This window comes from Squalius cephalus (assembly GCF_949319135.1).
Source record: "Squalius cephalus genome assembly, chromosome: 5".
Lineage (NCBI taxonomy): Eukaryota > Metazoa > Chordata > Actinopteri > Cypriniformes > Leuciscidae > Squalius > Squalius cephalus.
Window position 1 is genome coordinate 5,742,570 of NC_137126.1, and position 27,879 is coordinate 5,770,448.

The 27,879-nt window shown below is 36.8% G+C and overlaps 2 protein-coding genes across 11 annotated transcripts in view; one reads left to right on the top strand and one right to left on the bottom strand.

The window, feature by feature from the left end:
* The window catches only part of LOC307159391 (uncharacterized protein), a 216,538-nt gene that overhangs the window by 182,587 nt on the left and 6,072 nt on the right, over nucleotides 1-27,879 (bottom strand). The window lies entirely within an intron of this gene.
* On the top strand, nucleotides 1,139-27,789 carry rsrc2 (arginine/serine-rich coiled-coil 2). Of its 10 annotated transcripts, none has more exons than XM_079872728.1 (10): nucleotides 1,139-1,237; nucleotides 8,244-8,346; nucleotides 12,030-12,070; nucleotides 15,924-16,099; nucleotides 16,205-16,357; nucleotides 16,456-16,572; nucleotides 19,793-19,869; nucleotides 19,961-20,217; nucleotides 22,081-22,170; nucleotides 25,174-27,789. In XM_079872728.1, exons 1-10 carry the CDS (start codon nucleotides 1,178-1,180, stop codon nucleotides 25,360-25,362), a joined length of 1,263 nt encoding a protein of 420 aa, XP_079728854.1. In that variant the 5' UTR covers nucleotides 1,139-1,177; the 3' UTR covers nucleotides 25,363-27,789. The 10 variants fall into 10 exon arrangements, with proteins under 10 accessions (XP_079728854.1, XP_079728861.1, XP_079728856.1 ...); XM_079872730.1 differs by having other exon boundaries at nucleotides 1,175-1,237; nucleotides 15,902-16,099; XM_079872731.1 differs by lacking the exon at nucleotides 1,139-1,237 and adding an exon at nucleotides 1,283-1,300 and having other exon boundaries at nucleotides 15,902-16,099.

Below are 27,879 nucleotides of genomic sequence, written 5' to 3' on the forward strand. Positions count from 1 at the left end.
TTTCTGAGGAATCTTAGCTCATTCCTCATGAGAAATGGCCTCCAGTTCAGTAATATTCTTGGGTTTGTGTGCTGCAACCACCGCCTTCAAATCCCACCAGAGATTTTCTATGGGGTTCAAGTCAGGTGACAATGATGGCCACTGTAGAATCTTCCAGGACTTCTTCTGCTACCAAGCCTTGGTGGAATTTGAGGTATCCTTGGGATCATTGTCCTGTTGGAAGGTCCAAAGACACCCAAGCTTCAGCTTCCTCACTGACAGCATGACGTTTTCTCCTAGGATATCCTGATACTTCAATGAATCCATCTTGCCTTCCACACGCTGCAGGTTTCCAGTGCCAGAGGATGCAAATCAGCCCCAGAGCATCACGGAGCACCAATACTTCTGTACTTTTCTTGTGCTTTTGGGTCAGTAGTGGTGTAGTCTTGGAGTTCTGGCATGCGTTTAGTACGTGCCTTACTGTGCAAGCTGAAATCTCAGTGCCTGTTGCCACCAAGTCTTGCTGCAGGTCTTTTGCAGTCACTCAAGGGTTTTTCTGAACATGCCTTCTCAGAAATTTGATTGCAGCCATCCAGGTATTGTAACCACTGTTCCTTTAACTTTGAACTTGCGAACTATGCTTCCAACGGTGTCTCTAGGGACATTTAGTGCCTTCGCTTTCTTTTTGTATCCTGTTCCTTGTTTGTGAAGGGCGATGATATCTTCTCTTAACTTTTTGGACCATTCTTTTGATTTATCCCGATTTCTAACATGCAGTCGTGACACTCGTCAAACCTAGCCAGATATTTCATGTGTTCTAGCTCAAGCACACCTTGAGACAGCACCTGTTTTGCATATTTGTGCTGTTGTGAGGGATTCTCTTCAACAGGCTGAATAATTTTGAGACTGCAGAAGTCATTAAAAGTTGAATTTTCAGTTGAATTTGAGGAAACCACTTAAAACATTTGTTGTGTTGAGCTATTTCAATAACTTTTGTTTGATTTGTTCATTGAAAACAGCTGTAAGTCTGTAAATTTTGCCAATAAATTTGCAATGGGTGTTGAATAATTTTGATTATGTACACCTGGGGCCCATTTCAATAAAGAGGTTCAACCAACTCTGAGTTAAAACACTCTGAAACGTCCAGGTTTCAGAACAGCTGAATTGAGTTCACTACGACTTTGAAAAGCCATGATCAATGGAGCTCCGAAATTATTGGACAACAGCACCCGACAAAAAGACGTCCGGATACTTCCTAGTTAATACGCATGTTTAATTCTTAATCACTGTTATATTATCAGAGGTGAAAACTGGCAGAATGGTAAATTATTGAACTAATATAAATTTTCATGGTATCCATGAAAAAAAAAGAATGTGGCAGCAACTAAAAATTAAGTATAAAAACATAATTCAATCAGGTAAAGCTTTAAGCAAAAAAGGTTCATGTAGGCATCTTGACATATTAAAGGTCCCATTGCATGAAAATTTCACTAGACGTTTTGATGGGTGTATTTTTGAGAAAATGAAAGCTCAGGCGGGCAAATCTAGAAATCTTCCCCTTATGTCGTCATAAAGAGAAAAGTTACCTCCCCTTTCTCTTCTTTGCCCGCAAAGAGAATTTGGCCCGCCCATGAGAAAATGAGCTGCGCGAGCGCGATATTAGTTTTTCCTCGAGAGACATCATGGCTTGCAAACGAGCAAAGCATGGCAGTTGCTCAGTGTTTGGATGTACAAATGAACACAAAAGTATTTTTTTAGTTCCTTCATCCGAGCCTCTGAAGAACCAGTGGGTTATGTGAATTTCTGATGTGTAATTGTTCAAGTTCAGACAGATAATCTTTCTCTCAAAGTCGTTCAATACTGTTTATGCATCAGTAAATCAAGCCAGTGACTAAACGATCAACTTCACGTCGTTTCTCTTAGTAGGATGAAAATAATCTTACTTAAACTGTGATTAATATATATACAGAAAGCGATCAAAGAACAATCCCTTTCCAATCGCCCAAGCTGTTATGAATCACACAGTTTATCTGGACACTTGCCAAAACTCGTTCTGAAATCAATGACGCTCGCTGTTACACTGCACAACAAAGCTCTTACTGTAGGCCTCACTGCCCTCATGTTTGCATTGGTGAAAGCATTAGTGAGAAACTGTAATACGCAGCAGAAACTGCGTTGCAATGATAAGATCTTCATTAACGCGATCAACAGGCTGTCATCTGATCAATGCTCATCACTACAACGTATATTAGCTGTAATAGTAAAAGTTTTCGAGAGAGTTCCACATGTAATACTAGATATTTCATATGCAAGCCAATCACAGCAGTGGGCGTTTACACTGAAGTCTCACAGCAGACACGCCCCTTCAAACAGAGTGTTCAAAGGCTAAAATCAGGCTAAGAAATATGCCTTTTATTTCTAAATTATAACAACTTTTGATCTAAAAAAACATACTAACATTATAAGGGCACCCCAGGAAACATTATAAAATAATAAAATAATCCATGCAATGGGACCTTTAATCCATGCAATGGGACCTTTAGTCAAATGCTCTTTTCACATAATTAAATGTTCTCTAATCCAACCTGTGTCATTTCTTAATAAGGCTAATGAAATTAACATTTGACTTATACTCAGCCAAAAGCAAGAAGGCAGAGGCTCGCAAAATGAGTGGATGAAGAGGTAGCCACAATATTGGAAGAATATTAATATCCAACAGAAAAAAGAATGTTGCTTTTGTATTTGTAGGAAATTAAGATGACCAAATAAATTGTGAATAATTTGTTTATTTGACAGCTGTGGTGGTGGTTACGACATATAGGCTAAGCTATATCTCAGACTATCCTTCCATCTGGCATCCTTCCATTCCATACGGTAATCGGTTTCATTCATGATGGGAATATGCGTCATCAATGCATCCAACCACATTGGAAATCGTAAAAGAAAATGTTATGAAGATGTTATCAAGTGAACGTCATATATCAGATTAGCCTAATATGAACCGATTTCTACACCGCTGGCCTGCACATGACTTCTTTGATGGGTTGTGCCCAGGAAACAACACAAACATTCTCAGAAAGAATCAAACACTTTGATTTCCGCTCTGCATACAGCGGCCTTACTAATGTGCTCTACATTCCCGATGTTATGAATGTGCAATGAATGTACTGCACTGCAAAAAAATATATGTTTAAGATCCTTTTCTTAATGGATAGCCTATGATTTTTGTGCTACCACTAAGTAAGCTGAATTTTCAAAACTCTTGTCACATGATTAACACACATGTAAGCCCGTCTACGATTCACACCTAAAACAGTGCCTTCATTAATGTTGTAAATATTTGACTCAATTATTGTGTTAAAGTCAGGGGCAATAAAAACATTTTAATGATCAGATTTGTTTTGCCATACTGTCTAAACTGTTTGCAGGAAGCATTGTAAAGTCATATCATTTAATCAGTGTTTTCTGAGCTTCTGAAAGGCATGGCTAGCATGTGTTAAAACTATTGTGTCAAGATAACATAGCAAGTTTTATCAAGGCTGTCAGTGTAGGGCCCTTTTCACAACATTGATGTAGAACCTTGTCATAACACAACAAAATTATAATTTTATGTATTAATCTAGAAAATGATTTATAGGGTGGCAAAGGGGTGGCATGAGGTCTAAGAGGGGTGACACCAAAGCAAGCGCCCATGCATAGTTTTTGGGGATTTATGGCCTGACATATACAATTGTGTTCACAAATATTGCATTACCACAAAGTAATCATCTATAATGTTTAAAATTAATTAACAAAATGTTTAATATAAATTTAAATAAATATTTAAAAACAAAATTTCAATATACATCATGGCACCAAGTCAAGATACTCTATATGAAAAACATCAACAGATTCGAAATGTTTCTGAGCTTGTATTACTAAAGAGGACGAGCTGTTTTATTAATATTATATAGTCGGCTTGGATGGTACAAATCCCATGTTTAAGTGCAAAAAAAAAAAAAAAAAAACCTTAGAAAGAAATACACTAATATCAATGCACTGAGACTGGAAGAGTTTTGAAAACAATGTTTGAGTTTATGTCATTAACAGGGGTGGATATGTCTGTGTGTGGTCACCCAGAACACCCTAACAACCACATTCTCACACCCCAACAACTGCATATAGCAAGAGCCTAGCAACGCTTTAGCAAACACCCAGAACATCTATCTATTATGGCCTAACTGAATTATAACAAGGCATAAATGTGTCTTTCAAACTTTTCAATCTAGTTATTACAGTTTTTCATGATTGCTATTAACACACAATTCATGAAACATTTCACCATTTTCTCACAACTTTAAACACAGTATCAAAACTATACACCAACTTGCACAAACCTCAAACCTTTTAACATTCTAGTTAAAAACATTATCAAAATCAATCTTTGTCCTCAAATGACACAGAAAACTGAACAAACACACATACTCCACTACCCAGTGAACACTAGTGGTCAATTCATAACACTGTAACAAAAAATCTCTTATTGGGATTCAGGAATTATTTTTCAGCTCAATCTCTATTACAGTATACAACATCAAAATGTTTTGTAAAATATGCACCACAATACCAATACAGTACAGTAAAAAAAAAAAAATTATATATATATATATATTCAGCATCCTCTGCATATTTCATGGCCAAATATCATTACCGTATACAGTACTATAGCATTTATGGTCTTCTGACACAAGACTATATATCCCTAGACAGTCAAAAATACAGTAGACTACACATAAAGGCTAGTAAGGCTACACATAAAAATTGCTGCAAATTAGGCTAACTGACAATTACAAGTTTAAGAGAGTACATCATGTTGAAGGTTGAAGGTTTATTTGCACATATAACATTTAAAATACAACTTTACAAATCCATAAAAGAAGAAAACGAAAATACTGTGCGGGAGAGAGTGAGAAGACCATGAGGTCTTATAAAACCACCTAGGTCTTATAAAACCACCTGTTGCTTTTGTATTTGTAGTTTACTGAGCATAGAATAGTGAAATTTCCATAATAGTGATATTTCCATAGAATAGTGAAAGGTACTGGTACTGTATACTGTAATTGATGATTATTCAGCTCTCTCTCCAGGATGCAAAAAATCTGATTGGTGTGTAATAGTTAGGGAAAGTTAGGATTTTTTTTTTGCCAATCTGCAAAAAAATTTCTTACCAATAGCTTTTTTTACCATGTGTTCCTATAGGTGTCTAGTAACACCTCCCAATTTATCCACGGCCAAATCCTCGGGGAAACGCCTGGAGAGGCAATCAAAGTTGGGGTGCCCAGATGGCCTGGGTAAAAATAATTAACTTTTTTTTTTTTTTTTTTATATTACCTTTTGAGATGTCTAACTAGGGGTTTTTAGGGATGCCGAATCTATCCCAGCTATTAGTTTTGAGTAAAAATGACTCCAAGTCCATACAAAAAGCACAAAAAACTGGTTTTATTGAACAATTACAAAACAAAACTTACTAAATCGGTTTAAGGCCAGACACTACAGGTGAATAGAGTCAAATTTTTAACTAGCAGATATCACCATGAAACTTTCCCAGTTGATTACCTAAGATGAGAAAAAAATGTATTACAAGTTTTCTGTAATTTAATGTTTAAATATGCAAATTAGGCTATACCTAATTAAATATGCGCTAATTTACATATCTTTTAAAAAACAAAATCTGAGTATTGGATAAAGCCAGGTTAAAAATTATTTTTTCATTGTGTTCACATATTAGATGGGAAAAAAATTACTGAGGGATTTATGGATATCTACTTTTGTTATCCTGTAAATCAGAATATACTGTCAATAGCCTTAAAAAAATGATTTTCGCCATGTTTTTTGGAATAAAATGTTATATAAATCAGGCTAGGAATAATATATTTACAAATCCCTCTGTTAATGTCTTCATAATATAACTAGGTACAAGACTGGAGAGTTTGGTGTATATAGGTGCGTCTGAAGTGGAGATTTCAGACTTGGAGTATGAGAGAAAAGTCATTTTGAGAAAATGGCCTTTAAAGATTTATCATCAGCCAATGAGATTGCGCATTCAGCCCTTTTACTTTCAGATTGGTTGCTGATAAAAAGGAAATGACCATATTTGGATCTGACAGTTGGATCCAAATATGGTCATTTCCTTTTTATCAGCAACCAATTGTGAAAGTAAAAGGGCTGAATGCGCAATCTCATTGGCTGATGATAAATCTTTAAAGCCTGTTTTCTCAAAATGACTTTTCTCTCTGAAATCTCCACTTCAGTCGCACCTATATACACCAAACTCTCCAGTCTTGTACCTAGTTATATTATGAAGACATTTACAGAGGGATTTGTAAATATATTATTCCTAGCCTGATTTATATAACATTTTATTCCAAAAAACATGGCGAAAATCATTTTTTTAAGGCTATTGACAGTATATTCTGATTTACAGGATAACAAAAGTAGATATCCATAAATCCCTCAGTAATTTTTTTCCCATCTAATATGTGAACACAATGAAAAAACTAATTTTTAACCTGGCTTTATCCAATACTCGGATTTTGTTTTTTAAAAGATATGCAAATTAGCGCATATTTAATTAGATATTGCCTAATTTGCATATTTAAACATTAAATTACAGAAAACTTGTAATACATTTTTTTTTCTCATCTTAATATAGGTAATCAACTGGGAAAGTTTCATGGTGATATCTGCTAGTTAAAAATTTGACTCTATTCACCTGTAGTGTCTGGCCTTAAACCGATTTAGTAAGTTTTGTTTTGTAATTGTTCAATAAAACCATTTTTTTTTTGTATGGACTTGGAGTCATTTTTACTCAAAACTAATAGCTGGGATAGATTCGGCACCCCTAAAAACCCCTAGTTAGACATCTCAAAAGGTAATATAAAAATTTTTTTTTAAAAAAAGTTAATTATTTTTACCCAGGCCATCTGGGCACCCCAACTTTGATTGCCTCTCCAGGCGTTTCCCCGAGGATTTGGCCGTGGATAAATTGGGAGGTGTTACTAGACACCTATAGGAACACATGGTAAAAAAAGCTATTGGTAAGAATTTTTTTTGCAGATTGGCAAAAAAAATCCTAACTTTCCCTAACTATAATCAGTTTTGCCATCTAATGTTTACTCATTGTTCAGCGTTTTGAGAAATGTGTCTAATGAATGGTTCGGAAAATTGGGCTGAATCAGTTATAATGTGTAAGCAATCGAGGAAATCTGCAATGCGATTAGATTCTTACCTAAATCTGCTATCAGTTTCTGTGATCGGGATCTTCTTATTTTATTAGAAGATTTACGAAATTAATCTTACACAACGCGATTAGATTTTTACAGAGGACTTCTAAATTAGCTGAGAAGAAGCAGTAATTTTCCGATTCACGAACAAATGGAAAAACAATTAGTAAATGAACTGGGCTGTGCTGTGATCATAAGAGACGTGTTTAATTGCCATTATTTTGCTTAACGCTGTTTTTTTTGTTGTTGTTTTTGATCCCACCACATTGTAGCACCGCTGCGGAAAAGCACTACTTGAAACTGCGTACATTTATATTTTCTTTTGTGATCAAAGCTTTTTGTGCCACCCCCTGGTTAAAGTCAAACACACCATATATTTTCATCAGCACCAAAAACCTGTAGTTATAATGTCCAGCCGCAAGAGTGGCGCTGTGCTTTTGCAGCTTTCTGCGAATATCCGAAGAAGAAGACAGAAACATCCGGGTATTGTTGTTCCACCGCTAAAGAAACGGATGATAGACGGAGCTTTACGAATTATACCGATAACTACAGCCTTTCTTTATTCGTTATCATGGCGGCAAGTACATTTGTTTGATTCTTGTTTGGGCAAGGTCGTACTCGACAGAAGCTTATAATTAATGAGACAGCGATTGATGGGCTGCATTCTGGACTCGGAAAATGGCGGATTTCATATTCTAAGCTAAATAGAAAAGAATTAATCGCACGGCTCAAAACAATGCTGTGAACTAAAATGGCAACCTATTGTGTTCTAAACTTTAATGTATTTGAGATGACAACAAGTAATATGATTTAGTTAGAATCTGCTATTCAGCACGTAATGCACACAAACATGCGGCGATTAGCTGGATAATTCGACTTACGGTCCTTAGTAACACTCCAGTGTGAATGTTCATAATCGAGTGTTTGAATGCTTTTTGTGTTCTTTACATTTTAAACAAAACAGTAAGGCTCGATGTTTATATTGGTTTTGTGTTTTATCAGGCAAATGACGCCGAGTTCGGGTTGGAAACCTGCAAAACCTCCCGGAGCTCGAAGCATTGTTCACGGTCCAGATCGCGCTCAGTGGAGCGGAAGCGCAAGTCAGGTAAACCAGACTCACTGACCATGACATGATGTTGTTGCAGTCATTCCCATTAAACCCCCATACACTGTAAAAACTTCTAACACACTGTAGAACTCATTTTCATTATTTCTAATCACAATTTTTCTTTTGTCAAATCAACTTCGATAATTAATGTGGTTCAGATAACAATGCTATTTTGAGTTTCTGTTAATTGAACCAATCTCCATTGTATTAAAGTCCCCCTGTAGTCACTCATTTTATCCCTTAAAGGGGAACTTGGCAACTATTTCAACTTAATTAAACCGTTTAGAGATCATTTGGATGGTTAAATAACCTGTTCTGGTGAAAATGGTGACTTTCCCCGCTCCCCCTTGCGTTCCAACCAACCTTGCAACATGGGGACATATGCTGCCTTCATGTGCTCTGGAAAAGATGATATTTTCCACTTGTGAACTGGTATTTACCAGTGTGTTGTGTTCAAGTGCTTTTGTTGTCGTAATGTAGTACCCGCAAGGTCTGTGTCAGTAGAGTATCTTTTTTATCTTTACAACAAAACAAAACAAAAAACGTAAGTGTGGTGGTGCTATTCTGATTATTAAAACATAATTAATAATTAAAAAAAAATAAAATGACATAAAATGATTAAATATGAACCAAGGAAATTGCGGCGAAGTTGAAAATTGATTGTTAATGCATTATATTATAATTGTTAATGACACAACATTGTATAGGCTACAAAAGCTATCCGCTAACAGTATTCACGACTCTTGCGTTGCTCTCCGCCATTTTGAAAAGGTCAAAGGTTATCTCATCTCGGCAACTCGTGCATCAAAATATTCTACGAGCTGCCCAGTGGAAAATACCACATGAGGGGGTGTTCATGTGCATTTTCCATGTCGGCTTTTGGTATTTACCATAATTACCATATAGCACGTGAAGGCACCATAACTTCCCGGTAAGTTGGAAATAGGAAGTCTCGTGAGAAGCGAGAACGAACGAGAAACACAAACTGCTTTACGGCAATTTGACAAACACACACGCCATATGATGCTGTGTATGATGTATTACCCACCTCGGTAGACATAGCTCCACACGATAAAGTTGGCCGGCCGATAATAACAAATGCACATGAGCAGCGGTAGAAGGGGGAGGAGGGTGCCGCAAGTGAGTTTTATTACGACAGTGTTGTGAAATATACGCCCCACAGCTGTAGGGGGAGCTCGTTGAGAAAACATGCGACAACAAAAGTGAAAATCAGCGAAGAAATGGCTAGAATTGCCAAGTTCCCCTTTAAAATTCATCTTTGATCACCAAAATTACATATTTAAACATTACATATTTTTCCTTAATTTTCTTTCATGCCTTAAAATAGCTTGAATGTAACTCAACACGCCTTTAGTATACGTGGTACTATGAATATGCAAATTAGCCCCGCCTCCACTCACTCACACCAGCTCAAAGATTCACTCGTTGACATGATTGGTTACAAGGTAGTTTGTGACGTCAGAAACGCCAGCGATTTCAAACCGTGTTTTTGAGACTGTCTTTATTTCACTGCAGTTTTAAAGAGAAAATACTCAGCAATGGTGTTGGTGTTATGAATCTACACATGTTTTGTCTTAAAGCACATTAAAAACACCACATAGACGTATAAACAACATTAAAAGCTTGATTTTCACCACAGGGTGACTTTAACTAAGACAAATTAATTTCAATGAACTTGAAATTAAAGCAACCAGGTTATTTACATTTTTAAGTTAAACCAACAATTATGTTTTACAGTGCAGGTTGAATTTATAGCACGTTCAAGTAATGTCAAAAAGATCGTATTTACGAGTTGAATGCGCATGAACGCTACCACAAAGTCGTAAATACGAGTGGGAAGCTCTGGATTTTCTTTAAGCACTGATCTTTACTAGTTGGCGGCGTGCCAGTGAGAAACATGGTGGAATACCACAGTATTTATGGGTATTTAGCAGTGACATTGTCAGGCTGTTTTATTTACAGCAAAATCTCCCAATCTCCCTGTGGTACAGTATTAGGCTGCTCTCTTGATTTAAATATTTATGCTTTTTTGACAAAAATAGACTAGTTGACCATTAAAATAAGCCACAAAGGTGAAGAAATAACAGTGGCAAATGGAATGAGGATGAACAAAAAACTGGAAAGTACCTATATATACACAGGTTAAAAAAAAAAATGTATAAGAGAGAGAGGTACATTTGAGGTTGGTAGATGTACAGCTGGCATCTCATCAGCTTTGCTGGCTGGAACAGTAAAGTCTGATCTTTGATATCTGGAACTACTTGACTTGGGAGATTTCTTGCAAAGAGAGAAGACTTTTTCTACAACATTGGCAAGGTGATATTTAATGCCTACTTGACGATCTAGGTCAAAAGAGCTCACCCTCATATCTCTACGATGTTCTTGCGTCTGGTTATGGCTTGTTCATGTTGTTAGGCTCTTCTAAATGGTTGCTAGGGTGTAGCTAGGCAGTTGCCAGGGTGATACCTAAAGCCAGTTTACAGCCTTTTTAAAAGAGCCCGCCCGCATGTCTCTACGATGATCAAATGCTGAGATGCTGTTATTCATTTTGCTGTACGGTTGCTAGGGTGCCCTAAATGGTTGCTAGGGTGCCCCAAGTTGTGGCTATGGAGTTGCTATGTCATTATTTATTGTCTGCTTGCTAGGCAGAGAGGAATGAGCACAACACCTTCTCTATGACCTTCTGATCTGGTAATATGATCTCTCAAATTTTCATGCCGATGTCAAAGTGTGAATTTTAGGCAGTTTTTTCCCGCCAGATCGCAGTTTTCTCCTCAATACAGGTTATGCGCAACAATTATGTAGTCTATAAAAACGGGTTGCATCGCTTTTGGTTCAGATCTTTTGTATGTGCTTCATTAAATATAAAGCTGTTTTACTCAAGATGTCTTCTGCCAAAGATGAGCATAACTGATGTCCATCTCATATTTACATTAATTGATTCTAAAATATATATATTTTTTTTTTTTCTCACAAACTTTAGGATATCAAAATTAAGGAGCAGCATTTGAGATGATAATGGTGATGCAGTGCTTCACAAGTAGTAAATTAGCTGTTATTTCCCCAACAGTCACTCATCTTCACTGTCTATCCTTGACTAAATTCAAGCATTTAAACCAAGGAGTTTATATATACCGGTATATATTGCCTTATTGAAGGTCCTACCTCAATCTTGAAAGATGGCCAGTCATAAAGTAAACTTTTTGGGTGGCCAATGACATTTTAGGGCAGTCCACTGGCTGCATTGTGCCCAAACACATGAATTATGATCAAAATCGCATTGTCTCTCCTTACCTTGTCAAGTCAAGCTTCTGTTAGCCTTGAGTCCATCTAAAAACTGCTTCTTTTTCTTTTCTTATTTATTAAATTCTGCAGTGGTTAGAAAATATTTAACAAACAATTAAACAGCCCGCTGTTCAGATACATTACCGTGCCAGTGATGACTTTGGGCCTCTTCATCAGATGCATTATGAAAAAGTTAAAATTCACTGACTTCTGTTATTACCAGGTTACTATTTGCTAAAGGATGTTATGTTCTATCCCAACTTTGTTTCAATAGGAAATATGGTCAAACCATTTGATTTTTAAAAAGTAACATGTAATTTTAATCCTTCAGTGTCCTTCAAACAATCATTTATTTGTATCGTTTTGTCTTTTAGGAGACAAGAGGCACAGAAGAAGCCACAGCAGAAGCAAAGAGGTAACTAATTTTAGTCCATTGATGTCATGTAGACCTAAATTAAACTGGTCACATCATCATCAGTAGTTTTACAGCTGGCATTTCTAGTCTTAGCCGGTGGTAAGTATGCAGCTTAGACAGTAAGAAATGAAATGCCAGACTGAGAGGAAAAGCACTGATATAATCACAAGTGCATGTAATATTAAATAATATTAATGTTGATAACAGATGGAGAGAAATGTCTGTTTGGGAGCTTTTTTAACGTCCTGTATTTTAGATCATATGATAACATTTGTATAATAAATTACACTCAGCGTGCTAATGCACGAAGAGACACTCTGAACAGAAGACGCTGCTGACAGATAGCAAAATTATATGCCTACTACCTGGACAGGTAACTATCAGTCATTTAAACTTATTTGCCTATAAATAGATCACTTTTTGTCTCACAACCCCTTTTTTTTGTAGATGCCAGCTCAGAATTGCAATGGAAATAAAATGAGTGGTCATTTCCCATTTGAATGCTTGCAGATTTGCAAAATGTTATAATCCGTTTTAAAACCACTGAAAAAATATTTTTTTAAAGATGAATTTGGTCATAATTGGCTTTTTACGCTGTACACGGTGACGTGAGTTCACTCTCTATGGGAGAGCAGGGCAGGAGGTAGAACAGGCTCGTTCACAGGAATCATGCCACTTTGTTGTGTACAACCGCAGCCGCTGAGATTTATTCCAATTATATTATTTTTAATATTTAGTTAACCTATTCTGCCCTACAAAGCCTAAACACAGTGATTACACATCTTTTTTTAAATGTGAAAACTGCAGTGCAGTGTTTGTTTGAGTCTTATTCATATTTTGATTTGGCTTTTTTTTTTTTTTTTTTTTTAGTTTGCATGTTAAAGGGATAGTTCACTTTGAAAAATGTTGGTATGTTTTAGCTTACCTCAAGGGCATCCAAGATGTAGGTGTCTTTGATTCCGCAGTAGTTTCAATTTTGATATTTTTAAGTCAAACCGTTCTTGTCTGTCAGTCGTATAATGCAGGTCTATGGTCACTGTCTCAAAGAGCATGCACAGAGAAGTCCAAATTAAACCATTCCCCATCGTCCAAATTAAACCATTCCCCATTGTAAGTACACATTGATGGCCTAAGACACGAAACGAGCGGTTTGTGTGAGAAAACGAACAGTATTTATATCGTTTTTATCTCTTGTACACAACAGCGTCCAAGTGATCTGAGGACGCGCGCGCTTCCTGGTGTGTGATGTGTGCGCACGTTCTGGCTTAGTCTGCGCAAGCGCCGGAAAGTGTACAAGAGGTAAAAACGATATAAATACTGTTCGTTTTCTCACACAAACCGCTCGTTTCGTGTCTTAGGCCATCAAATGTGTACTTACGATGGGGAATTGTTTAATTTGGACTCAATGGTGTGCATGCTCTTTGAGACAGTGACCACAGACCTGCATTATACGACTGACAGACAAGAACGATTTGACCTAAAAATATCAAAATTGAAACTACTGCGGAAACAAAGACACCTACATCTTGGATGCCCTTCAGGTAAGCTAAAACATACCAAAATTTAATTTCAAAGTGAACTATCCCTTTAATTTTAGTTGCATGCAAGTCATTTCATGTTCATGTGCTTTTGTCATCTTTTTTTTTAATTTTTTTTATTTATTTTTTTAACTTTCCGTTTTAGTTATACAACATAAACTTATTTCAGTATATTGTTGTAAGTTTCAACTAATATTTATATTTTATTTTAGCTTTTTCAATGAACAGAAATATTTTTGGTTACATTTGGTAAGGTAGTTAGTTACATTGAACTTACTCAAATAAGAACCGAGTAATATTAACTACATGTACTTACTATAGAGTTAGGGTTTGGTTTAGGTTTATTTACTTGTAATTATGTATAATTTATAGTAAGTTACATGTAGTAACTACATCACTTTAAAATAAAGTTTTACCATATTTTATAACAACCACCCTGCTGCAGTAAATATAAGATCCACTCTAACACACACTTTAAAGCCATTTTTGTTCCTTTGTTTTGCCTTTTGTATGGCTATATTATCTTTGCATTTCTCAAATGAACACCCACACATCTTATGGATAATTAAATGCCATTACACCTAAAATGATTAAATACTCTTTTTATTAGCTCTCACTTGCGTGCAACACAATGCAATGTTTAAACGTGTAAACATGTCAGAATAGGATTTTGCACGAGTGGGCATCATTAATTATTACCATTTATTACTTCCGTGTTTTACATTGCTTATATGTATGGCAGTGCCTGTACACATAAGAGATGGCAAGATTGCAAGAAAAGTTTTTCTCGCATCATGTAAAATGCCCTTTAAAGTCAACATGAAACAGCATTCCCAACCCAATTTACTTTATCTTGAATTGACTCAGTGGACCACTTGCACTTTCTACTTCTTGCTACTCGGGAGTTTCCAGTAACAGCGTTCAGTGCGCCTACATAGACAGTTATGACAACGCAGATTATTACTAAGTTTTTTGGCTGTCAATTGATTAAAACGATGAATCATGATCTCTGATTTAACATGAATTATCTTGAACCTGCTGAAATGTTCCTATAAATATATTTTCGTTCAATTCAGAATAATAAATACACACATTTCCCCCACTAACCTGCAGCAGTCCAGTGCTCGTCTTCTCATTAACAGCATTTTTCTTTTACTGAATATATTTCATACCTGTTGAGTTTACATTTTTAAATGAATTTGAATGCTAAAAAGGATTGCTTGTGTGCGTTGGTGCTCTTATTCCAGTCTTTTACAATGAATGCGCGCCTCAAATAAATGTAACAATATTTGATATTTAATTAATCTTAAATGGTAATGCATTGACAGCGCTACTACTTTGAATAAAAATGAAGAATTCTGACTTAAACTTAAACACAGTGAAATGATTCACAATGGAAAATGACACAGAATAGTGATTAAAATATTTAATAAAAATAAATGTTTGTACTGATCGTATTCATCAGGTCTCACACTCTTCAGCATCGCGGTCACTAGTTTAGACGAGCTCTGACAACCTGTGGTGGAAAATCACGCATGTTTAACAGCCTTTTCTCAGATCAGCTTGGGTTGGATTAAAACTTTACACTGTAATCACCAGAATATCTCTTCTGTCCCTGAAAATGCCCATATTTTTAAATCTTCTTGCTGACACTCATTTTAGGTAGCGTTTAGTCAACTAGGTGACACAGCACATTGAAAAATATACATAACTGGAATTAAATGAGTCGTACTCTTTCAAAACGGAAATGCGTCTCGTAGCTCAGTGCAAGTAGTCCATTGAGATCAAATCTGAGCTTGTGATCAGATATGTGGAGGATATAAATGTAAAATTAGGCCATATTTTGAGACTCTCCCAAGACAGTGGCTAGCTCAGATTCACTCAACAAATCCCAAAGCTATAATGTGATCGATAAGTCAAGTAGCATAAGACCAGGAACATGCAAGTAAATGGGGTTTATTTTGATTTCATGTTGACTTTGCGTAAGAGAAAAACGAGAAAAGAAAATGCCAGTTCAAATGAATGAAATCTGTAGAATTCTCACAAATTGAAGATGTTGCGATCTGGTAGACAAAGATCTCCCGTGCTTTTTTTGGGTACTGAACTAGGTGTAAATGTGCTGGTTAAGTGCACTCATTTGTGTTAAATGTAACTGTACATGCTGCACTCGGATGGTGGTGGACAAGCTTTTTAAATGATAATTTAAATAGTGTTTTTCTTGTCAGAATTATTTTGGCAAGTTTGTTGTTAAATCAACTTACTAACTCTCTTTATTGCACTATTTTCCTGAAAGAGACCAATTCTTCTTAAAACAGGCACGGAAGAAAGACTCTGAGAAAGCTCTGAAATGTCAGAGTGGCTCAGAGGAGCAGATGGAGATGTCAGATAAAGGCCGAGACAGGCTGTCCGAAGAAGTGGAGGAACGACATCGCAGGAAAGACAAGAAGTCCTCCAGACCGAGAAGCCTATCAAGATCACGTTCCAAGGAAAGGTATTTTCATTTGACGTTTGTCATTTCGATTTGATTTCATTCATGCAAACGTGTCAGTATGTGAAGGCTTAGTGTGCTTAGATGTGAATTAATGTTTTCCCGAAGACGACATCACGGTCGAAACTGGGACAAAAGAAGATCTCGCTCACGCAGCGGTGAACGGCGATCGAGGAGTCGTGAGAAAAAGAGACGGGCCCGGTCTCGCTCAAACTCCAGAAGCAAACACAGACATCACAGCAGGAGCCGTAGCAAGAGCAGGTGGACAAAGATTTTGTGTTTGGGATCTTTTTTGTGAGTGAAACTGAATGAAAATGCTGATTTGTGCTTAAACCGTGAGATGGTCCGATTTTATCTAGGGAGAAGAAGAAGAGGACAGAGAAAGCGCGGAGAAAAAGTCGCAGTCGGTCAGTTAGCCCTGTGACCTTCAGGGGTAGAAACACAGCCATGGATGCTCAGGAAGCATTGGCTAGAAGGTAGAGTGACATCTGTTGCCTGGAAGCACAAAATAAACTATTTGGATTTTATACACAGTATATAGCAGAAGTGAGTACGCACCTGTGCAATATTACTTCAAATCATCATTTTTTTAATTCATGTGCCCTCGTAATCTTTAATCAAAATAATTTCCCCTCCCTCTTGCATTGACTTCTCTTCTCTGACGATGTGTTTACTGGCGAGAGGGCGGGGCAACCTGTCACTCACATGAGATCGACCAATAGCAAACCACAACCATCCAATCAATTCCCGGTAGACAAAATCAAGTCCCGTCCTACATTTTTTTCTTTCTTGCCCGAGAAGCCGTTTCACTCGATATACGTCACAATAGGGAAGACTGTCGCATCTTCTTTTTCATGTCGACTTGTATCACCTCACAGTAATTGCATTACTTATGTCCTCACCTTTTTTTTGGCGTTGAGTTTGTACCTTGTGGCCTGTATTTTCAAGGTGTTTGTTTTTTAGAGGAAATACTTTATTTGTCAAATTATACTCTCTTTTGTTGTATACTGTGTATGTGTAGATATAATTCCCAGAAAAGGTTATAATTGTTTGATTAGAAATATTGTCAGAATCGGTTGAATTTCCACTCTACCTAACAGGTCGGATTCACGAAACATTCTTAAGAATTCTTCTTCTTTTCCAACTTAAGAAAAAAATATATTTTGTTTTCCCAAAAACCTTTCCTAAGAATGTTCTTTTTTCTTAAGATTGTTTTTAAAGATCAAATTCAAGTATTCGTATTCCTGAAAGGAATGTTCTCAAAAATCATCATGAATAACTTCTCAAACTTAGGATAATTTCCAACCTGTCTTAAATACCCAAATGTAAGATGTTTAATGAATTTATTGGGTTGTTTCAAATATTAAGCATTACAACACAACAGATCACTAGCTAAATATAATGCATATTACTGCTAGTACCATGAATGTGGACGAAGTGACACCGATTGATCACTTGCGCGTATATGATGCACTCTCTCAAGCTAGAACTAGCGAGACATCACAGATACAGGACACATTCACAATAGAGAAAGCGCAAGAAAGACGGAGCGCAAATGAATGGCAAAGACCGCTGTGTCTTGAGAGGCTCTATTCTTACGTCAAAAACTGCCTTGTAACCAATCACGTCGACGTGCGGGCGAGCTATGACCGCTCTGAAGCAGGGGCGTCTCAAGAGAAGACAGGTTATTCTGGTAATATTTTTCTGTTGATATGAAAAATCAGGTGCTTTTAGCAACATAGCGTGTGAATGATGTATATGATGTATATTACGATGTTATAATGAATATGCCTTTCTCCACTGACGTACTGAGTTGTTCAAAACGTTTCTAAGGATGCTGATTTTGGCAGACTGAGATGGCGATTGGGAACATGGTTTGTGTAACATTATTAGCTGTTTGATCAAATAGTCAAGAAAGAGGCTAGTCATATTAATTACCGTCATGTGTCCGACTTTAAGAGCGATACCATTGTGCAGCGTTTACCTTAGTAAAGTTGAATGTGAATCTCTGAGCTGGTGTGAGTGAGTGGAGGCGGGGCTAATTTGCATATTCATAGATCCACGTATACTAAATGAAGCAAGGATAGAGTTACATTCAAGCTATTTTAAGGCATGAAGACTTTTTTCACAGGAAAAAAATGTTAAATATGTCATTTTGGTGATCAAAGATGAGTTTTAAGGGATCTAATTATTGACTACAGGGGGACTTTAAAATAACGATTTTAACTTTATTAAAATTTAAGTTTAAAGATTAACTCTCGTCAAGCCAGTCGCGATGAAAATAGTCTGTACGCTTATATCTACTGTAATCTGCAGGCAGTGCTAAAAGACGGGCTTTGAGGTGTTTTTCATTCAGCGAGTCTTCAGCAATTAAACCAAATAACAAATCATTCAAAATAGCATATCAAATAACACCTTTCATTTTCTTCTTAATTAAAAAAAAAAATTAAAGATGTTCTTAATAAAATATTTGAGAACTTCTTAAGAATTTTTAGGAACATTCTTACGAACTTTTTTTTAAAAGAATTTTCTTTCTTAAGAAGGTTTTCGTGAATCCGGCCCCAGTTTATTAAAACAACATATAAGCAACTTACTGTCTCAACAACACCTCACAAACCTGTAGTCTCTGCATACTAATGTGAACACTGCTAATTGCTTTGACATTGGTTGAAGTAGAGATGAATTAAGAAACTGAGAGTGTTTTAACATGCTTGTACATGTACAGTTTAGTACAATAACTAAGCAGGCTTTCACACTGGCAGTTTAGTCTGATAAAGAGCACGGTTTGTTATGATTAGATTCAAGATTAGTTATGTTGAATGCTGATTTGCTGATCAGCAGGCAGACTTGCTATTTTTCCATCCAAAGGTGCGAATTTAACTTATGCGCAAAATAGGCATATCACACAAAACGTTTGCCAAAAAAGCACCATTTCTGTCCTGTTTGTTCAAGAGAACAAAAATCTCACTTCCTGGGAAGTTGGTGCAAGATATCTGTAATAAAAATGGAAGCTGCTGCTTTCGGGGAAGCAACTGTGGCTCTTTTTTTTCATGCATCATAAATCACACAATCCTGAGAGACACTTTCTGATGACAGACTTTGGCTCTGGCATTTCCGAATGATCAAAGCAACATTTGAGAAGCTGTGCAATGAAACTGATCTGCTGGTTAGTCCAGTTATGCAATCGCTTCCTCTTGTTTATTCAGTAAATGTGTTTCCATTTGTTTCGTCTTAATTGGATAAAATTATCCACCTCAATTGAGCGCAAGTGCATTTTTAGAACTTATGCACATCTTGGCATTTCCATCCAGTGTTTTTAATGAATTGCTCACAATCAGCTGTATCCTCAAAAAAAGCCTGCGAACAGCATAAAGCCACCTTCCCCTAGACATTTTCTGTTTGTCTGGTCTGTTATTCCGCATTAATAGAATCAAATAAAAATAAAAAAACTCAAAAATATAGCGACCTGCATTGCGCACGCCATGCCCGTTTGTAATGCAAAATGAATGGAAACGCACCACTGTTCTACAGAATCCAATGGGTCTTAAAGCAGACCAACTGTGCCGGGAGTAATCACACTCTGATTCGGACCGCAGCAGACGTGCCCAGTGTGAAAACCACCTCTAGCTGATCAGTGACGTATTAACTGCTCTCTAGTCTTCATGTTCAGTAAACACATTCACTTCACACTCTTAGGTTGGAGAGAGCAAAGAAGCTTCAAGAACAGAAAGAAAAAGAGTTGTTGGAAAAACGGCAACAAGAGCAAGCAGCAGGCAAGTACCTGCCACAAGTCAAAGCTATTGGTGGAGTGGCTTCACATCTGACCCACTCCATCTGATGTTCTGTTGGTTGTTTCTCCACCAGCGGCTGCTCCACTGTTGTGTGATCCGGTCACCACTGCTCCCAGTCCAGCGCTGAACGTCGCAGCTCTGCTGGCCTCGGGCACACAGGTCACTCCCCAGATCGCAATGGCGGCTCAGATGGCAGCGCTTCAGGCCAAGACACTGGCAGAGACTGGCATTGCCGTGCCAAGCTACTACAATCCCTCAGCGGTCAACCCAATGAAGTTTGCCGAGCAGGAAAAGAAGAGGAAAAAGTTGTGGCAGGGGAAGAAAGAAGGGGTGAGGACAAGAGTTGCTCTTATGTGAGGGATAAAGTACATCCAGACGGTTGTTATCGCAGAATAAACCCCGACAGGGTTATCAGGGTCTTGCATCGGTTTATTCTGCGATAACAACCGGATGGATGTACTTTATCCCGCTTATTACACGGCTACTTGCCACATGAGCAAATAATTAGACATGAAATATTGATCTGAGTCGAAATATTTTATTAGCTCTTTAAACGCAAAGCTTCCGCAGAGAGAGCAATTGCTAGTGCGGAAAGTTCATACTAGACGAACATTTAAGGGATACGGTCATATCACTTATTACACGGCATTTCACCACATAAATAATTATTGGGATAAAAGATATTGATTTGAGATGAAACTGTTTTAAAATCGTACCTGTTTGTTGTCCTATAATCCATTAGTGTACAAAACAGTCGTTGCAAAATGACAGCAGCTGTATTTGTATGAAACGAGAGCAAGTCCGCGATACCCGGATGACATAATTAAATAACTGTACACAAAATATTGATTTGAGTTTTAATATTTTATTAGCTCACCAAACACAAAACTTCCACCGGGAAAAAACATTCCCCACAAGTGTAAAGTGCCGACTTCAGATGGATCAGAATCAAGTTTTCCACAGAGCCGTGTAATAAATAGATTTTAACATGGCTATATTTATATTATTTATATCAATTTATATTGCCAAGTTATATTGTGGTATCAGTTAAATTGTTTGGATGGGTCATTAGTTGTTCTGTTTATTACATTATACATTTTATACAATACTAATTGAACAAATGCAGTCAGATGTGGATGTGGGTGTGGGTGATGGGGGGTCGTCTTTGTAAGTGCACATAAATATAAATCACTTTAAATCTTAAATGGAATTTGACTTATGTAAGGCTAGGGCGCTATAGTACAATAAAACATGAAAATGGTTTAAATGGATAGTTCACCCAAAAATAAAAATTCTGCCATCAATTAGGCTCATTTTGTTCCAAACCCCTAAGACTTTTATTCATTTTCACAACACAAATGAAGATATTTTTTAATTAAATCTGAGATTTATGAAAGTCTGTTCACCCAAAAAGAGATGGTAAAGTCTTCTGAATTGCTTTAAATCATGAACTGATTTAATTTAAGCTTTTATTAACATTTGTTTAGCATCATCTTTAAACTGCAGAACTGTTCAGTTGAATTCAAAATTAGCATGCAGTGTTCATCGTCTTTTTTGGATTGCACTAGTGTTGCAAAAAAACATGCGAATACAATAGTTTAAGAACATGATATACATTTAACACCACTTGGTAACATTAGAGCAAATTATTTGAACACAGTTTTAGTATTAGCATTTATTTCAGATAGAAATTATTTGTAAAAATAAATATTTTGATCAATTTATTGCATACTTAATAAAATAATAAATAAACTTTTAAAATAATAAAAGTACACATTTCTTTCAAAATCAAACACTTCAGTTCTTTTGATTTTAAAGAAATCATGCTTTACTTGGACTCTACGCAAGCTTGTCATGGCCTGTTTTCTCTATATGATCATTGGTCAATCTCTTAAATGGTCACAACTAACAAACAACCAACAATTGAAACAGAGATAATCATGACGTTTGATAGTAAAAGCAGCCTAACGGGAAGTGCTCCGTTGGAGAGATGTCATAAGTCATGTAGTTTAACATTCATAATCTTGTCTCATTTATAAATGGCATTATTTAGGAGATGATTAAGAAAGCTGAATTTTGAAAATACAGTTTTGAACTTGATCAATTATTTTCATTATGTAAATGTTCAGTGGTTGTAATGTTTATGTAAATGTTTAAGCATTTGTCCAGTATTAATATATGTTTATGTTGTAGGACAAGTCACAGACAGCTGAGCTTTGGGAGAAGCTGAATTTTGGCAATAAAGACCAAAATGTGAAATTTCGCAAGCTTATGGGAATTAAAGTAAGTGTTTTCCTGTATTAAATATTACATTATCTATTTTCTTAATGTGTCAAATGGAATAATCTCATATTATAAAGGGTCCTATCCTCCTGAGACCCAGAAAAAAAAAGTTTTTCCCCATGTCATCACACTGTTTAGAGCACAATAAACAAATGGTAAAAAAAAAACATTTTTGAAAAATAATATTTTATTCATACGTTATGCTATGTCCTCTGTAGTGGACGCCAGGACTAAGTTATTTAAAAAATAAAATGACATGAAATTATATGTATAGGCAAAATCAATGGGATTTTTTTTCAATCACCAATAAATTTTGGGGTTTCAGGATTTTTTCAACCAAAATTTATATAAAGATTATTCTCAACTATGTTATGAAAGAAATAATGGAATGAATTGATACACCATTTTACTTTATGAAATATGTGGGTAAAATGGCCATAAATTAATATTCCCATTCAATGCAATGTATCTATACACTGTATCTAATTTGCACATTAATGTGTTCTTGGAGCAACATTTAATGAAAAAACAAGTGAAATAATTGGAGTAAAAATTGGCAACATTTTAATAATAATATCTAATATTTCATAGGAATGTTGATGTATAATTTATTTCCATATTCACTTGTTGTGTCTCACAAAATGCCTGATAAACATTATTTAAGTCCTGATGTCCTCTACAGTGGACAAGTTTGAAATCAACACCCTGTTCTGTAACAGAAAATTTTTTTTTTTTTATTTGAAACCCCTTAACATTTTCCTGAGATGTTGTTTTATGAAATACAATTTGAAAAGTAGTCCAATTTAAATTATAATTACAATATATTATCATATTTCCATAAGAATGCTACATTTGATCACTAAATTAATGTCAGACATTTTTAAAGACCAAGGAGAAGTTGTTTTCATGGTGAAACCTCCAAACATTTGGTATATCTGAAAAGTCCTGAATGTGCTCTTTACAGGACACCCAGGTTGTGTCATGTGACATGTATGATGTCAGAGAAATTCACTAAAATATAATGTCCACTACAGTGGACAAAATTCTATTCTTGGGTCCCAGGAGGATATTATGCTTTTTTTTACAATGTTCAACTTTCTTTAGTCTGTAATGTTGTTGTTGTTTTAGCATGAAAAAGATCTGCAAAGTTACAAAGTCACTCCAGCGGGAGTTATTCTCTCTATATTAGTGTCAATGTTTCTGAAATGCCTCCATTGTAGTTTTGAGTTTTCTTCCAGGAACAAACACGTCACAATTAGCAACAATTGAACAACTAATAAAAACTAGTAGCAACAACTAATAACTAATAAACAACTAATAAAAACTAGTAGCAAGGGAAAATGCACAATCCTTTTTGTGCTTATTTCTTATACTTGTCAAATGAGTTTAACAGACTGGTAATGTCAACAAACTCAACATATTATTTAGAAATTTGTGCAAAAGTAATACATTTTTCTGATGGAAAATAAACATTGCATTCTCTAGGAGAATTTGGGACCTCTCCAAGCTTATTGTATCTCCAGCAGTGGAGAATACCCTCTCAGAAGGGGAAGAATATGCTTGAACACACATGTAAGATCCAGACAGGTGTTTGAATGATTGATTCATAAAGACTTCACTTGTTTCATTATGAATCAGCGCTCTAGCGGTTAATAAACAACTGCATGCGTCTTGCAGAAGAACTTTGTAGCCGGAGCTACTTCTCTCTGTACATGTCTATGACGAGTCACGCAGGCACTGGGATACTCCTCAGCGGTGCCGACCCGACCGGTGTAAAGCAGTCCGAGTCTAAACGCTTATTACTACGGTGGCCAAGAGAGCTCAACGCGCAGCAACTGAAGAAAACGCATTAAAAGAAATAAAATAAAGTAGACTTTTGAGCTGTAAGCACGTCCCAGCCGGGTTCGTCACTTATTTGGTTCCCCTGGAAACATTTCCGTTGTGGTCTGTGTTATTTGCAGCGCATGTTTGTGAACTCTTGCAGCACACGTGTGTTGTGAAACTGATGAAGATGTTTTCTTAATTTGTGGGTGTTTTTTTTCTATTTGCATGTGCTTTCTTCAGTTGCAGCGCGTTGAGCTGTCTCGGCCACCGTATATTACAGGCTTACCGTAGTGATTCAGGATAAGACAAAAACACTGTTTGAAGGCATTCATGATGTACTCGCTCATTATATAAATTTTGTAAATTCTGAACTCAAAAAAGTTACGGACTGCAGCTTTACCAGTCGTCTCTATGAATGTTTTGAAGCATCAGATCGATGCACTTGTTATTTGAAGTGACTTTCAAAAAGTGATTTACTCTATTTTGGTTGCTACCGTAGACATCAGTGTTTATACTCGAACTATAAACTTTTATCTTAGTACTTCTGTGATCATTTGAATATTCGTAACACAGAAATATCGATGCTGTGTGGTTGAAAAGCTGTTTCATATATATTGACAACTGCTCTTTCTGGGTCAGCGACAGCGCAAACCGTGTTTGTCATTTAGGAATAAGATCGCGTGGGTGTTTGAATCGACATCTTTTAAAGATTAATCGTGCAGCTCTACTGTCTTTATACTCTCTCTCTCTGCGTTGATATGACGCAAAACGTATATGAGGAGCGCGAGGGCTTTTCAGTGCATTCATTACTATTTTAATATTCATATTCTATTAAAGGATAAGATTCCAGCACTTCTCCCACACATCGCACCAGAACAGTTTCGGAACCGAAACTTAGGAATTTCGCACGGTTCCGGTATTTTTGGATAAGAACCGATTCTTGTTACCCAACCCTAGTCACAATATTCCTCATTTAAATAATTCCTGCCCAAGGCAAACATAGAATAAAGGGACAAGGCCTGGTTGAGTTAGTAGTGTGTTGAAACAGGTTGTTGTGTGGGACATTTCCCAAACTCGCTCGAAGCAGTTCTAGCCCAAAAACTAAATCAAGACTTTGAAAAAGGGCATAATAAGTCCTCTTTAATATAGAAATGTTCTGATTGATTGTGTTCCCCATAGGGTGAAGAGGAAGGTACTTCATCAGGAGCTACTAACGAAGAAGGTCTTAAAACCTTGCAGCAGCAGGAAGAGATGTTTCGCAACCTGGACGTCCAGTACGAGATGGCCCGCTCACAGACGCACACGCAGAGGGGAATGGGCCTTGGTTTCTCCTCCTCTTTTTCATCAAGGGGCATGGATGCTGTCTGAACATTCTGTACTTGTGCTTCACGTCTCTGTAAATTCTGGCCGATGTTGCCCCTGTAAAGCTGGTTTGTACGTGCTTGTAGAGAATGCTGGTGCATTAGCTTGCATGTATAATTCATCAGGTCTGTCGTTTTATTCATTTTGCAAAATTCACATGTAAATACAGTTGATTGCACAAACATATATTGTTGCTTGGTCTCTGACAAGTGTTTAATATTGTAAAGCTTCCATTTAGATTTTGGGTGGGGAATGTGATTGTATATTTCACTGTGTTTGTATTGAAACTCCCTGAATCTAGCAATTCCTGAAATATCAACGACCAACGGGTGTGAGTCCATTTCTGCCTTGGGTACTAGGGGCGATGCTATATTGTTAATGCTTCATTGCTTTTAATAAAATGGTTACTACATAAATATATTAAGGGCACAAATTAACATGGCAGACATTTCATTGGTTTCGGTTGGGAAACAAAAAACCAGACCAATACATTTCACACTGGAAACAATAAAACAATTTATCATGTAAAATACTTCTCATCATAAATGAAGATCAAACATTTTTGATATTTGGCTTGTTCTTAGTACACTAAGAGAAACTGAGATTGGAACAGCTGAAATCCCCACTTTTAACAGCATTTGTGCAATCTTAGATTGTGATTCTTAATAGGCAAGTTAAACCTAGCTATCTTAACCAAATAATTAGAAAAGGCTGCTGTGTGTGTTACAGCTGAAGATCAGCATCACACCATATTTGCACTTGTTTAGTGTGGTCATTAGGGGAGTGCCTGAATAAAAGTTTCCTAATTTTTACCTTTTGGCTGATGTAATCTTGATGTTAAACTGACGCTCAAAAAGACCAACCTATTTAGTAAAAAAGATGGACAAAACCATAATGATTGATACTAAATGTAATTGAAAATTACTTTTAAATGAAATTGAAGTAATTGAAGTTGAAAATAGTATCATGTAAACGGCCCCTCAGTATTATTCCCTCACAATGTTTGTTAAACCGTTCCAATCAAAATCCAAAATCAAATTGAAAAACATTTAAAATTCTCTTCAAACTGAAGTGCCTCATTTAACATGAATATACATGATTATTGTGATTACTTTATTAGAAGTGTATAATACTAATATTAAATCAACTTAGTGCGCTTTTGTGGGAAATTATAATTATGGATTACTATAAAATGAATACAATGTCTTTTTTTCCTTATACATTTATTTCATGACAAATTGAGTACATTATGCATTTCTCATAAACTGACCAAAAAAAAAAAAAAAAACGTATTCACAATTTTATTACATTTTGATAAAATATTACATTATGAACATTTGTTACATTTGACTTGCATTATGTGCAGTTATTACTGAGTTGCTGCATGATGCAGTCTCTTGCAATTTTGTGCTTCAACCATAATGGAGATAACTGCTCTTCTAGTCTCAAACTCTTTTGAAAAATGGACTGGTCTAACATCAGGTGACATTATTGACTGATTTGACTCGTGGATGTGATTGTTCTGTGGAGAGCTGAAATGGTAGCCACATACACCTTTGAAGTAGATGTACGCCCTTTATCCAGACAGTCTTGTAAAAATGATAAGATGACAGACACAGCACAACCAAACAGATCTTCATTTTTCATCCTACACCAAGACACGAAGACCATCCACTTTAAAGCATAGAGGCACCTGGTCGAAGGGGCACTTGCATCTACATTCGTGTCCAAAACTCGCTGCGATGTGATTTTTGTCCTGCTGACCTGCCAGACATGCAAGTTTCTGGGCTGGGGTGCCATTTCGTGCCCATCGCCTGAGATAGCAGGTCCTGCTTAACAGAATCAGCCACGGGGGAGCTAACAGGAGATTTAATAACTTCGGAAACTATGGATGGTTGGGCCAGTTCGGTGCAACTAACAATGTCTTCCACTCTTCCCTGATCTTGTGCAGCACTAGCGGCATGATCTTGATCAGGGGAAAAGCTCATTTGAGCCCTTTGGCGACTCAGTAGAGCATCCCTTTCCAAGGGGGCATTGGTCAGTGAAAAGAACAGCGAATTCACCTCAGGCAAATAAATCAATCTCCGCCTCCCTGAAAAGGCTCCAAATCAGCTGGATTGTCTGAGGAGGCCATAAGAATAAAAGTCTTGCCAGCATCGGAAGCCGGCGAGAACGAATACCACCTTGGTGATTGATGTACGATACCGCTGCCCTGCAGTTGAATGAGAACATGGTGGTCCCTCAAGAATGGCAAGCTGCAAAGCAAAAGATACTGCCCTCAGTTCAAGGAAGTTGATGTGCCACTTCGACTGCGCACTCGTCCAAGTGCTGTAAGCCAGAAGGCTCCCCAGCCCATCAAAGACGCATCCGTCATCATAACTTTTCTTCTGACCTCTCTGCCCACCGAAACCCCTCGCTCGTACATGGTCCTGTAGAGCAAAGGGGTGTAAGTGCGCATACAGTGGCATATACGCTGGGCGTGACACAGGCTTTTAGCCAAAGCTGAAGCGGCTTCATATGCAG